The sequence below is a fragment of the Polistes fuscatus genome, unplaced genomic scaffold (genome assembly GCF_010416935.1).
Source record: "Polistes fuscatus isolate 324 unplaced genomic scaffold, CU_Pfus_HIC Scaffold9, whole genome shotgun sequence".
Taxonomy (NCBI): domain Eukaryota; kingdom Metazoa; phylum Arthropoda; class Insecta; order Hymenoptera; family Vespidae; genus Polistes; species Polistes fuscatus.
Genome location: NW_025113173.1, coordinates 6730352 through 6743388, shown reverse-complemented (window position 1 = coordinate 6743388; position 13037 = coordinate 6730352). Strand labels below are relative to the sequence as shown.

Below are 13037 nucleotides of genomic sequence, written 5' to 3'. Positions count from 1 at the left end.
CGAAGAATCGCGGTTACCTTTGAATTGTATATGCATGCATGCATGCATGCATTTATGAAATATACGTTTAGTTACTCCTTCTCTGCGGAAACATTTTATTCTATCCGTATTATTGGTTACACTTCTTTCGATAAATATCTTATCAAATTCTTTTTTTTTTTAATTATTATTATTATTATTATTTTTAATGATAAGTAAACGATCGTTTAAATCGAATAAACACTATAATATAATAGAAAATCTTTTATTTTTGTATATCATCCCTCAATGTTTGCGAGTATAAAGAAAAAGAATGAGAATAACAGGGAGATTGTGTTCGTTGTTTGCAAAATAATTTCTTACGTGCACAATTGATTAATTAAATTAGAAAGAGAGAGAGAGAGTGAATTTCTTTTTCATATCTCAGCCCGCTTATCTTCTTTTTACTTCGATGTGTTATGTTTTTTAGACTTTGGTCGATTCTTACTCTCTCCTCCCTTTCCCCACCCCCCCTCTTAGTTTATCCATATTCTTCGATCTATCTATCTATCTATCTACCTATCTATCTATCTATATCTATAGTACTTCTTCTTGTTATTCTCTTTTGCACCACTCCAACCCTCCTTCGAGACAAATAGGCAGGGGGTTTATTTTACTGAACCGAGGCAAGTGCACTCGAGATAGAGATAGAGATAGAGAAAGGAAATGATAGATAGAGATAGGGATAGAAATAGTAATGGGAGGGGGTGGTGGGGGGTTAGAGAGTTTGGTGAAAAAATTTCCGCTCCGGTTCGCCGGTTTTAAACAAAAAGCCTTTAGTTGGCCCAACAAACTCGTGGATCAACAGAACTTTTTCTTCGAGTGGGTCCGAGGCTGCTTCGCGTTGCTTGCTTGCACGTTTATCCTCTTCTATCCGAGGAAAACAGATAGAAATAGAGTGAAAGAGAAAGAGAAAGAGAAAGAAGAGAAAGAGAGAAAGCTAAGCAAGGATAGCTATATAGTAAACGGTGATAGCCCAATGATGGAAAAAGAAGAGTAGAAAAAAAATAAAAAAGAAAGAATAAGTAGTAGAAGAATAAGAAGAAGAAGAAAAAGAAAAAGAAAGGCACGATTGGCGTTGAATTGCTGTGCACTGACTGGCCGAGCTAACCAATGGTAGTAATGGTGGTGGTGGTGGTATATCAAACCACTGAAAAACGCGAACGGTAGCAGCAGCGGCGTCGATGATGAAACCCTTAAAAATTAATTTGAAAAGTCGGGTGCGAGAGGACTCCTGAAAAACGCTTTTGGGTATATGAGGAGTCGGTTTTTTTCGTGTGGTCGCGACGACCACTGATGCAACTGACCTGAGAGCTTAACCGAACCGAGCAAGCACCGGAGATATAAAGGTGGAGAAAGTATAGGAGGAGTCGCCGGGCAATCCTATTGCAGAAATCGCGAAACCGCCGCGAGAGTACGGAGGGAAACTTTCGAAATGAAGCAACTTTGCGTGTGTCTTGCGCTTTCGACGCTTGCGTCTCGCAACCCCCTTTTCATGGAAAAGCCCAGAAAGCCTCACATATTAGCAAAGTTGTCGGCGGAGGCGCGCGGTACCTCCTCCACCTCCTCCACCTCCTCCACCTCCTCCTACCCTTCTTCTTTTCCTTCCTCTAACCCCATCCCCCACCCTCCAAAACCCCAACCCCTCCTTCTTCTTTCTCTTTCTATCTTGACTCTCCAAACCATTCCTTTTCTACTACTTCTTCTACTTCTTCTTCTTCTTCCTTCTACTTTTCACGATATCGACGGCAAAATTTGTTCTAGCTAGGTTGCTTGCTTGCTTGCTAGCTTGCTTGCTTGCTTGCTTGCTTGCTTGCTTTGCTTTCTTGCTTCTGGTCAAACTGAGAGATAAAATCTCGCGATTCTTAGCTTAAAAGAAGGGAATAAGGATGGTTATTAGTATTAGACTATCCTTATTCGTTTCGTAGGGCCTTTTCTCTCAAATTTTCCTCCTTCTTCTTATTCCTCTTCTTCTTCTTCTTCTTCTTATCTTCGTTACTTTTCATTGTATCTTGGAGTAATACTCGGGGTAAGGGCAGACTTTTATTTAACTTTATATTCTTAGGTTTATTTTCATTCGTTATGAAGCTTTTATATAAGTGTGGATAAATATATATACACGCGGCCCTTTTTCTTTCCTTTCGAGTAGGTTCAATTTGTATATTTTTACCGTTTATTATTATTTCCCCGTTATATTTTTGTGTAAGTTGAGATAAAAATTCTCGTGGCTGTTTGCTTGAGAATAAGAAGAAGAAGAAGAAGAAGAAGAAGAAAAAATAGGGGCGGGGTCTTTATAATGGGATCTTAAAAATTAATAAGGCCTTTGTCCGAATCCGCTTTTTATTTCTTCACTTGTTAAAGAGAAGGAGAAATATTTTGATTATATTATTTTGAAAGAAACGATTAAGATGATCTAACCGTTTATAATACCAATTTACATGCGACGAATGATATACCCAATGATATATTACAATAAGATTTTAATATATAAGAAAAATGATCGACAAAAACTCGTGACTAATCTTCGATTATCTTTTTCTTCTCTGTTTCAGGCCAAGTTGTTGGAATCCTCCCACGCTTGGCTCGGCAGCGGTGCCTCCACCTCCAGTTTAGCAGGTGAGTTTCTTACCGAACGTCTCACAGAGTCAACTACGTCTAATTAATTCACCTACATCCCCAATCTCCAACCAACCCCCAGTATCCCCGCAAACACATATTAATGATAATAATAATTCCAGGAAAAACATTTTGTTGCTCGCCAAATTCATTTCATTTCATTTCCTTTCTCTTTCTGTTTTCTTTATTTGTCGTTTCGTTGTGTTTTTTTTTCTTTTCTCTGACATTTGGTTGAAAAAAAAATAAAAATGGTCTCAAAATTATTTTTATTACTATTTACACGAAAGAGGTAACAATTATTATTACTTTCTTTTATTTTATTTTCTTTTTTTTTTTATTACAATTTTATTTTTGTTCTTACTATAAATATAACAATGGAACTCTCAGTGTAAATAATAATAATAATAATAATAATAATAATAATAATAATAATAATTCAAATCATACTATCGCAATTGTAAAAAATATAAATTATTCCTATAACATTAATTAAAAGTAAAATAGAAAAAAAGTTAAGAGAGAAAGAAAGAGAGAGGGAGGAAAGGAAAGAAAAGGTAGCAATAAAAATGATGAAAAAATAAAAGAAAGAAAGAAACATCGAAGAAAGGAGATGGGTGCTCTCGAACTTTGGATTTTTTGTTTGGTTATTTAAAAAAGAAAAAAAAGAAAAACTAAGAAAATGCATAAGGTTAGCAATGGCGGTGGGTGGAAAGAGAGAAGAAAAGGAAGGAGTAAGTGTCGTTACTTCGGCAATAATAAAGCGAGTGGAATGCGTTTTGCTTTTAATATAGAAAGCAATTTAGATAGACGACGAAACGACGCTGGGCATCGGTTTAATAGCAGCGATAACGCGTTTTCGCAATTCGTGACGCTCGCAAAAGTAACCCGTGAGTTTTGCGCGTACACGCGGCGGGATCCTGGGTTGGCTGGTTGGCTGACTGCTTGGCTAGTTTTCCTTTTCGAGTTTTCACGGTAAATCGAGTACGACGACTACTACTACGACTACTACGCGGAAACTTCGAACTACTCTCCGTTACGCGAGCTCAAATCGATTCGAAAAGCCCTGACAACGACGAGGAATATTATTTCTTAGAGAAAAATTTACATTTTGTCTTCGTAGTCTCTCTCTCTCTCTCAATCCAAGAGAGAGAGAGAGAAATTTTCATTGGTTGGCCTATATTTTTTTAGATTTTATTTCGCTACCTTTTCCTACACTTCAATCGTGATTTGATCAAAGGTGTGCGTTTTCTTCGCTACCATCTCTTTTTTTTGCTTCTTCTTCTTCTTCTTCATTCAATTTTACTTAAATATTTATTTTTCGTTAAGATTTATATCTACTTTTCGCGAAAGACAGAGAAAGAGAGAGAGAGAGAGAAATCGTTGAATTAAAATATTCTTTAAAGAATAAACTAATATATATTCTCTCATTTATCTCTCATCGTAACTCGTCTCGAGAACGTTGAAAAACTTCGTCATTGCGGTCATTGAAATCACCAGAGTTATTCGTGTTTTTATTCATTATTAATAACCCCTTATTTTTTGATTATTTTTCATAGGAAATCGTTCCTCCGATTGAATTTATTCTCAACTTCCTCTTTATTCTTGGATTTTAGAAAAAGAGCGAAGACGTTATTATTCTTATTAATTATCCTTAAAAGAAAAAAAAAAGAAAAGAAAAGGAAACAACAAACTATGATAAAAAAAAAAAGCAGGGCAGTATAATAAATTTCTATTATTCTTTTTAGCCAACGAAAACGAGTCGTCGCAAGATCATTGTTATCCTTGTTAATCTTCTTCTTCCTCTTATTTTTTTTTCTCGAAAAGGGAAGATATGTCAATGGTGATAGGAAAAATATAAAGAAAGAAAGAGTGAGGGAGAGAGAGGGAGAGGGAGTGGCTAGAAAATAGATAAAGATAATAAAAAAAAAGGTAGTCGGAAAATGGCATGACTATTTTTTAGCTGAATATACGAGCCTGCTGAAGCTGAAGGCACCAACGTGGACTCGGCATGATCTTCAAGAAGCTATCGAGGCTGTGGTTACCCAAAAGATGAGGTTCACACAGGCATCAACTAAATATGGTATACCTAAGGGCACCCTCTACGACAACATACTTGGAAAATCGAAGAGGATGATGGTACTCGAGGAAGCTGGTTTAAATTCGAGCGAGGAAACTGCCGTCCTTGAATTTTGCTGCGACATCAGCATTAGTCCTTACAATAGACGCACGAAAAAGTCCCTTAACGTGATATTAAACTTTGTCGAAAAGTTGAGACGAAAACGCGACCCAACATTTACGTTTAACGGTCTCATTGGTTATCGTTGGTGGTGGGCATTTTGTAAAAAACATTCCATTGTTTCCTTGTATTTCAACGATGAAAACGAAAACGAATGACCGACGATCTTTTTCGGGACGATTATTATTTTCGTCATCGTCAAAGAGAGAGCGACGACGACGACGACGACGACGACCACGACGACGATCACGACCACGACTATAGCAATAATATTTAACAAAATTAAAATAAGATATAAAAAGAAATGAGAAAGAGAGAAAGAGAGTGAGACTATCGAGAATGCGAATAATTTTTCTTACATTTTTTTTCCTTTTTTTTTTTAATTCTACACCCCTTTTTTTAATCGTAATTGTAATTGTAATTTACGTACAATAAGGGAGACTGATTTTTTTTTAAAACTTTGACCTTAGTCTCTTTGAGATGAAATTTTTTTTTTATTATATTTTTACGAAAAAGAAAGAATATATTTGACGATACTTTTTCTCTCATTAATAGTTTTATTTAATATTATTTAATGTGTGATATTATATTAATATTATATTAATCTGCATTTCTATTTTGCATGCAAGTGTTGATTAATCGATTCGCATTCTCAAAAAAAAAAAAGAAAAAATAGGAAATAACGCGATTTATTAAGATAACTATAATACACGTGCCTTCAGCGTTATCTCGTCTTCCAATGGATATTTATAATATGTTAGTTAATCTCAATTATACATACATATCGAAAAATCAAATGAGAAAAGACCTATCAATTGCATTCCATTTTGAATTTTGTTTTTAAGAACGCGATTTAACAATTGTATATAATTTATGCATGAAATATTTCTCTCGCGTCACATTTGATGATGATGATATTAAAAACAAATGATTTCTATTTTTTGAGATATGTATTTTTCTTATCGATTTCTTTTTTGTTTTTTTTTTTTTTTTTTTTTCTCTTTGCTTTTGCCTAGATAAATCGAATAATAGGATGAATGATGGTCTACGATGATCGAAGGTTGAACTTACATAGAAGAAAATTAAGACGCTTATATTAATTATTGTTGCTAATTAATCGATGCATAATAATTAATCACTATATTAGAATTCGTGATATTGTAATATTTTAACGCATCATAAGTGATAACGAGCACAAAAAAAAAAGCAACAAAAAAAAAAAAAGAAGAGATAAGAGATATAGTAATTTTTTGTTAACAAGATAACAAAAATTAAAACATTTTCCACGTAGCGATTAAAATACTCTATTTACCAGATCGTAAAATATTTTTTTACGTATTATTACGTTACGTTATTCTTATTATTATTAACTTAATGCAAAGTCAATTAAAATGAACTTACGAGTGCATTTGTGTATATATCGAGAAACTTATACACGTACACAGACGCACGCGCACGCACGTGCGCTCACGTAAACATGATTACGGAGAAACACATATTTTTCATTTCTTTATTTAGAAAATTTTCAAGAAATACGATCGTTCAAATTTATAATTATTATTCTCGATTACACAAATACAAAGTTTCTCGCTTGACGATGTTTAATCAATAATAATTACAACGTTTAATATACACAAAAATATAATAACAATAATAATAATAATAATAATAATAATAATAATAATAATAATAATTCATATTTTCTATGTAGAAAAAAAAAACACTCATAAAAAGGAGAAGCACATTTTGTACATTAAAAAAGGAATGGGAAAAAAACTTTTCCAAAAATCGAATATTTTTTATATCACATCTACAATTCAACATTCAATTTCTATTATATCTAGTTTTCTACTAATTAATAATAATTTATAATAAAAAGAGAAAAATGATTAAAACTCGCGTCACGTTATGTCATCGCTGTGATCGTACGAGTAACGAAACATAGAAGAAAAAAAAGAAAAGAAAAAAGAAAAAGAAAAAAGAAAAATCAAGAAAAATGAGAAAGAGAGAGAGAGAGAGAAAGAGAGACACAGATAATAAATAGTAATAGTAATAAATAGAAATAAAAAATAAGATATAAAGAGAGACGAATAGAATCAAGTTAAATAGTTAGATAAAAGATACAAAAACAAAAAAAAATAACCACCGTCTCACAGGCGACGATGATATATTCTTTCGAACTAGATCTCGTCTAGACTTGACACATAGACGACGAGTTTTGTACGAAAATTTTCTTACGAAATAGAAGACGATTGATCATGAAAGTCTAACGAAGACTGCTGCTTCGTTTTACAAAATCTAATCGCATTTGGATGAAATTATCGCGTTTTCGTTATAATTCGTTTGGAGTAAACGAACGAAAGGAACGGGGAAGGGTGGGAAGGGGTAGGGGGAATATTCGAAGGAGAATTGCATTTAAAATATATTTTATCTTCGTACCTTATCATCCAACATTTTCTTCCACCCACTCCCCCCTCCCTCTTCTTATTATTCCTCGTGCCTCAGAGAGACCACCCTAAGACCACCCCTAAATCCACAATTTATTCTTAATTTATCCCGTTAAACGAAAACTTCTAAAGATAGAAGATTACTATATAGGGAACGTTTTCTATCTTCGTTAGACATTTATTATTAGACGCATATGTATGTATGTATGTACACGCAACAAAACGCCGTATATACATACCAAGCGTATTTCCAATGAATTGTATTAATCATCAAATTAAAGGAGGCTTAATTAAACTCAATAACTTAACTATTAAATAATCGCTGTGAATTAAGGCCATTCGTGCCATACTGGGTGCTGCTCTCGATATAAATGATCACAATGTGTATGTGTGTGTGTATGTAAGTACGTAAGTACTTATGTATAATGATTGTAAACGTTTGTCTGGCTCCGTGTGTGTGTGTGTGTGTATGAATGTGTTTTATTGTATATGAGAAGTATGCGAGTAATTATTATTATTATTATTGCTATTATTATTTTTATTATTATTATTATTATTATTCCAATTATTACTATTATGTACGAGTATCGTTCGATTAATTTCCAACTTCCGGAAGATACAACACTCACCGATTAATTCTTCCCAAGTTCCGAGTTCAAGTTGACCGGAGAAAAATTGTTTTTCTTCTTTTTTTTTTTGTCTTTTTCCTCTCTCTCTCTCTCTCTCTCTATTTTATTTCATCTTTTTTATTTTATTTTCTTTTTTTATGTTTTTTTTTCATCTTTTTTGTAATATTCGTCTCTTGACAAGAAATTAACGAAGGACAGGGTGATGAATGGTTTTTAATATTTAAACTGTGTCCTCTTCCAATATTAATCTTGATTTTAAACTCGTTTATATTAAAATTAAGCGAATAATTCGAATAAATGTCGAGTTATTGTGAGAGAGAGAAAGCGGAAGAGAAAGAAAGAAAGAAAGAAAGAAAGAAAGAAAGGAAGGAAGGAAGGACAAAAAAAAATAGAAAGAAAAGAAAGCTCGGAACGACTTCGAATTTCCGTAAGCAATGATGGTAAAAGTTATGATGCAATAATTAAAATAGCTACGATAGTCCAATTAATATTTAATGTTAAGTAATGATTATGATTATTATGGTTCTTATTATTATTATTATTATTATTATTATTTTACTTCTATTATTATACATTATTATATATATTATTGATTATTATTATTAATATTATTAATATTATTATTATTATTATTATACGTTTCCTCTCTTTTTTCTTTTCATTTCTTTATAAAAGATTGCGCTTTGTTTTGTAACAAATTGAAAACGCAACTTTTGTAAACGATTGTATAAACTACGACAACACAATCGATAAATTATGTAATAATCATAATTAACGAGTCTTATATAATAATTCCTAAAAAAAACCTTTTTACGAATTATTTTCTATCTTTCTTAAAAAATTTGTTTCTCATTTTACAGGCAAATCTACGAACAATGTAAAAGGTATACAGAAAAAGTTAGAGAAAGAGATGCATACATGGGGATCGAGGCGAAAAAGTATCGACTATTAATTGAAAAAGAAAAAAAAAAAAAAGAAAAAAGCGAAATTATATTTAAACAAAAATTTCAAAAAAAAAAAAAAAAAAAATAAAAGAGAAAAGAAAAGAAAAGGGGAAAAAAATAACGCCACGTCGGCCGTTTTTTTTTTTTGCGTCGTCGTTTCTATTGACGTGTGTTGGGCGTTAATTTTTTACATACATATATATATATATATATATTTTTTTTTTTTTTTCTTTTTTGTTTTTTATTTTGTCTTTTGTTTCGAGCATAAACGAGAACACGCGTAGAAATTAATACGTAACAACAAAAGAGAGGGTGAGGGTGAGGGTGAGGGTGAGAGAGAATGTGAGAGAGAGAGAGAGAGAGAGCGAGCGAGAAAGAAAAGAAAAGGAAAAAAAAAAAAAAATGCACAAATAAAGAGAACGAAAAATTCCGAAATTAAATCGGAATTTTTTAAAACGTTTCGCTATTCCGTGTGTATGTATGCATGCGTATGTGTGTGCGTATGTGTGTGGTGGTAATACCATTTGTAGAGTACTATAGTATCTCTATGCGGTGTTTTTTTATACGTAGTACGCGTATGTATATGTATGTACACATTTATTTGGCGTTTACAAAAAACCATTGACTAATTGTTTTCTCTCTGTTTTTTTTCCACGGGGGGACGTTAACTAGCAGACAGTTACCAGTATCAACTGCAGTCGATGTGGCAAAAATGTTGGAACACCAATCAGAGCTTGGTCCACAATCTACGCTTCCGTGAACGTGGCCCATTGAAATCCTGGAGACCGGAAACGATGGCGGAAGCGATCTTCAGTGTCCTCAAGGAAGGATTATCGTTGAGTCAAGCAGCGAGGCAAGTTTTTTTTCTTACCCCCCCCACACCTTATTCGTTTTTTTTTAACCAAACATATTTCGTTCGATGGAAAAAAAAAAGACAAATTTAAAGAATAATCGAATAAGAGAGAGAGAGAGAGAAACATACCGGTCATTGTAATGGTTCATTTTCTAATATTCAATTTGATATTTTAATTAAAAATTTATTTTTTTTTTATTATTAAATTTTTAAAGAAATTATATTAAACGTTCTATCCGATTTTCTACAATTTATTTGTGCACACGATACACAAATACGAAGCTTTCGGTTTATCTATAATAATTTCTAAGAAAATGTCTGACACACTGACCCCTTTAATTTCTTCGAAAAGTTATGGCACACTGACCTCTATAATTTTTTAGAATACAAATACTTGCTCGTAAGAAGTTTTATGTGCTTTTCTTGTACACGTACACACCTCCTACACCTATGCGTAGTATGAAAATGTCCCTCGAATTATGTTTCGAACTTACGTTTTCTCTCCTTCTCTCTTCTTCTCGCACGAATTCGAAATGTAGACATTGTTCGAGGAAAAAAAGTAACAAGAAGAAGAAGAAGAAAAAAGAAAATAGTTTCGCTTAGACGATTTCGTACATATTACATATTACCATATCAATCTCTCGGTGTGAATGTGGGTGTGTGTCTGTGTACACATATGTCATTTCTTGGAAATTACTGCTTCGAAGTAGGTTAGTTGAATTCATAAAAATGAATGATCGATCTTGAGAGAGACATATAACATATGTGGATGTATGTATATATCTGTGTATGTGTGCGCGTGTGTGTGTTGTAGAGTTACTTTTTTAACGGAAAGATATCTTCGATTTCATAGTTTTTTTTTCTTTTTCTCCTTCAATTAACGGGGTTCTTTTATAATAAATAATTTAGTAATATAATAAAATTTGTTAATTAAAATACGTACGTTTGCTTGGAAAAAAAATGATACACGCGTGTAATATGCGATTAACGTTAGCGAATAGAAAAATGGTATCGATATAATAATGATAATTATTTTATAATTTTCTTCGCAGAAAATACGACATCCCTTATCCGACATTCGTACTGTACGCGAACAGAGTTCACAACATGTTGGGTCCTAGTGCTGATGGAGGAGCCGGTGAGTGTTAACCCTTTTAAATTATTGCTGACCACCATTTAGATACGAGCTAAAATAATTTGTCATTAATTAATTTGATCTGAGATAAATCGTTGGTCTTTGTTCTTTCTTTTTTTTGGTTGGATTCAAATGAACATAGATTTGCGGCCAAAGGGCAGAGGACGACCCCAAAGGATTTTACTCGGCGTTTGGCCGGACGAACACATTCGTGGCGTAATACGTGCAGTTGTCTTCAGAGACGGTCATTCCCCCCATATTGTTAAGGAAGAACCAGCCTCGATGTATCCGACTTTGGCGAATTATGCAGCTTGCAATGGACCGGAAGGTGCAGTCAGTCCTGGGGCTGCTGCCGCTGCGGCGGTGGCTGCTGTTGCTCAAGGTATTTTATTTTTCACATGAATTTTCTCTTCGATTAATAATAGATTTCATTTATAATAATATACAATATATATCATATGATCAATAAATTGTGAATAAACGATATAAACCTAAAAAAATAATATATATACATATGTTTAATGATATTATAATTGATGAATTATTTTCAGGTCTAAGGCATCAAATGTGTAGCATGGTAGCAGCAGCCCACTCGCAGCACGATATGATGGCGACGAACCTATCGACGAGTTTATCGACGAGTTTATCGTCGAATTTGCAAGCGGCGATGCAGGCGAGTCAACATCACAACAACAATAACGCGAGTGGTCTCGGTAACAACGGAGGTGGAATGATCGGTTGCGTCGGTGGTAACAATACCGGCAACTCACCTTTGAATTTAGGCCTGGCGAGTCCAGGTTCTGGCGGTCCACCGGAAAGTCCAATGGAAAGTCCATTAGCGAGTCCATTGGGCCCATTGATGGATCCTGGACATATACCGGGTAGCGTAGAAGTTGGTATCGGTGTAAGTGGTATGACGTATAAACCGGCACGAAGCTTTGTCAGTCCCAGACCGGAGAATCTTTTTCAAGAGGACATTGCCGACCTCGTGAAAAGTCCCCACAGTCTCAAGGACAAGGACAAGATACCAGTCAAGTTGGAGCCCTTAACTGACTCTCGTTGCGAATAGTAAGCGACGATTTACGACTCTTCGAGAAAGAGCGAGTGAGCAAAGCAACTAAAAGAAGCGAGTGTGCGAAAGAAGAAAAGGATAGGGAGATGAGGTGGGCAAAAGGGCCGGGCGGGCGGGGGAGGGGGTTAAAGGGGTAGAATAAAGAGGAGGAAGAGAGATGGCGAGGAAAAAGAAGAAGAGAAGAAGAAGATGATGATGAAGAAGAAGAAAAAGTTAGGGGAGAAAGTGAAAGAAAGAGAGTAGGCTTTTTCTGTCCGTCGAGACGTGAAAGATGGAAAGAGAATGAGAAAAGTGAGAAAGGACGATATATATATATATATATATATATATTAGAAAGAAAGAGAGAGAGAGGAAAGAACAAGAAAAAGAGGTTGAAAGTGACGACGATTTTCCGTTCGACGGACCACAAGACGCTCGCTCATCTTTTGGTACTCCGGGATTTCTCGAAGAACACTTTGAGGTTCAAATAGGAGAAGAAGAAGAAGAAGAAGAACAAGGTGAAAGAGTAGAGGAGAGAATAAAGAAGCGATCTTCTTGTAGAAGACGAAGAGGAGGAGACGACTCTCGAATGAGAGAGAAAGATAGAATATAGAGCAGCTCGCAATGAAAGAGAGAGCGGAGAAAGGAGAGAGAAGAAAGAAAGAAAGAAGAAAGAAAGAAAGAGAGTGTGAGTGAGTGAATGAGTGTATAAGGAAGAGATAAAATTCGTGCGAGGACTTTTCTACGAATATTGTCGAGTATCGACGAGAGCCTTGTTCGTCGTGGGTTTTTTTTCGCCGCGAGAACGCCACGTACAAACTATGCGTTTAATCTCGCCCCCATTTACGGTGAGTTCTACGTGAATAAAAGTTATTGAAATGAGAAGTAGTAGAAGAAAAGAAAAGAAGTAGAAGAGAAGAAGAAGAAGAGATAAGAAGACGTAAAAGAAGAAGAAGAAGAGAAGCAAGAAGAAAAAAAGAAAGGGGGGGGTAAAGAAAGATTAAAGTCGCGTTGCTAACTTGTAAAAGAAAAAAATTATTTCTAGGAAACGAGGGAAGTAAATTTCGCGAATAATTTTAGAAGAAGAGGAAGAGGAAGAAGAAGAAGA

General features: G+C 34.3%; 1 protein-coding gene across 2 annotated transcripts in view; it reads left to right on the top strand.

The window, feature by feature from the left end:
- LOC122525798 (protein bric-a-brac 1-like) overlaps positions 1-12018 on the top strand; it is a 90473-nt gene extending 78455 nt beyond the window's left edge. The window contains exons 2-6 of one of the 2 annotated variants that reach the window (XM_043648757.1): positions 2571-2634; positions 9566-9743; positions 10796-10881; positions 11021-11260; positions 11430-12018. In XM_043648757.1, coding sequence (XP_043504692.1) covers positions 9592-9743; positions 10796-10881; positions 11021-11260; positions 11430-11947 — 996 coding nt within the window. In that variant the 5' untranslated portion in view covers positions 2571-2634; positions 9566-9591 and the 3' untranslated portion in view covers positions 11948-12018. Of the gene's footprint in view, positions 1-2570; positions 2635-9562; positions 9744-10795; positions 10882-11020; positions 11261-11429 lie in introns of both variants that reach the window. The other variant, XM_043648758.1, reaches the window with a different exon arrangement.
- The last annotated feature ends 1019 nt before the right edge of the window (positions 12019-13037 follow it).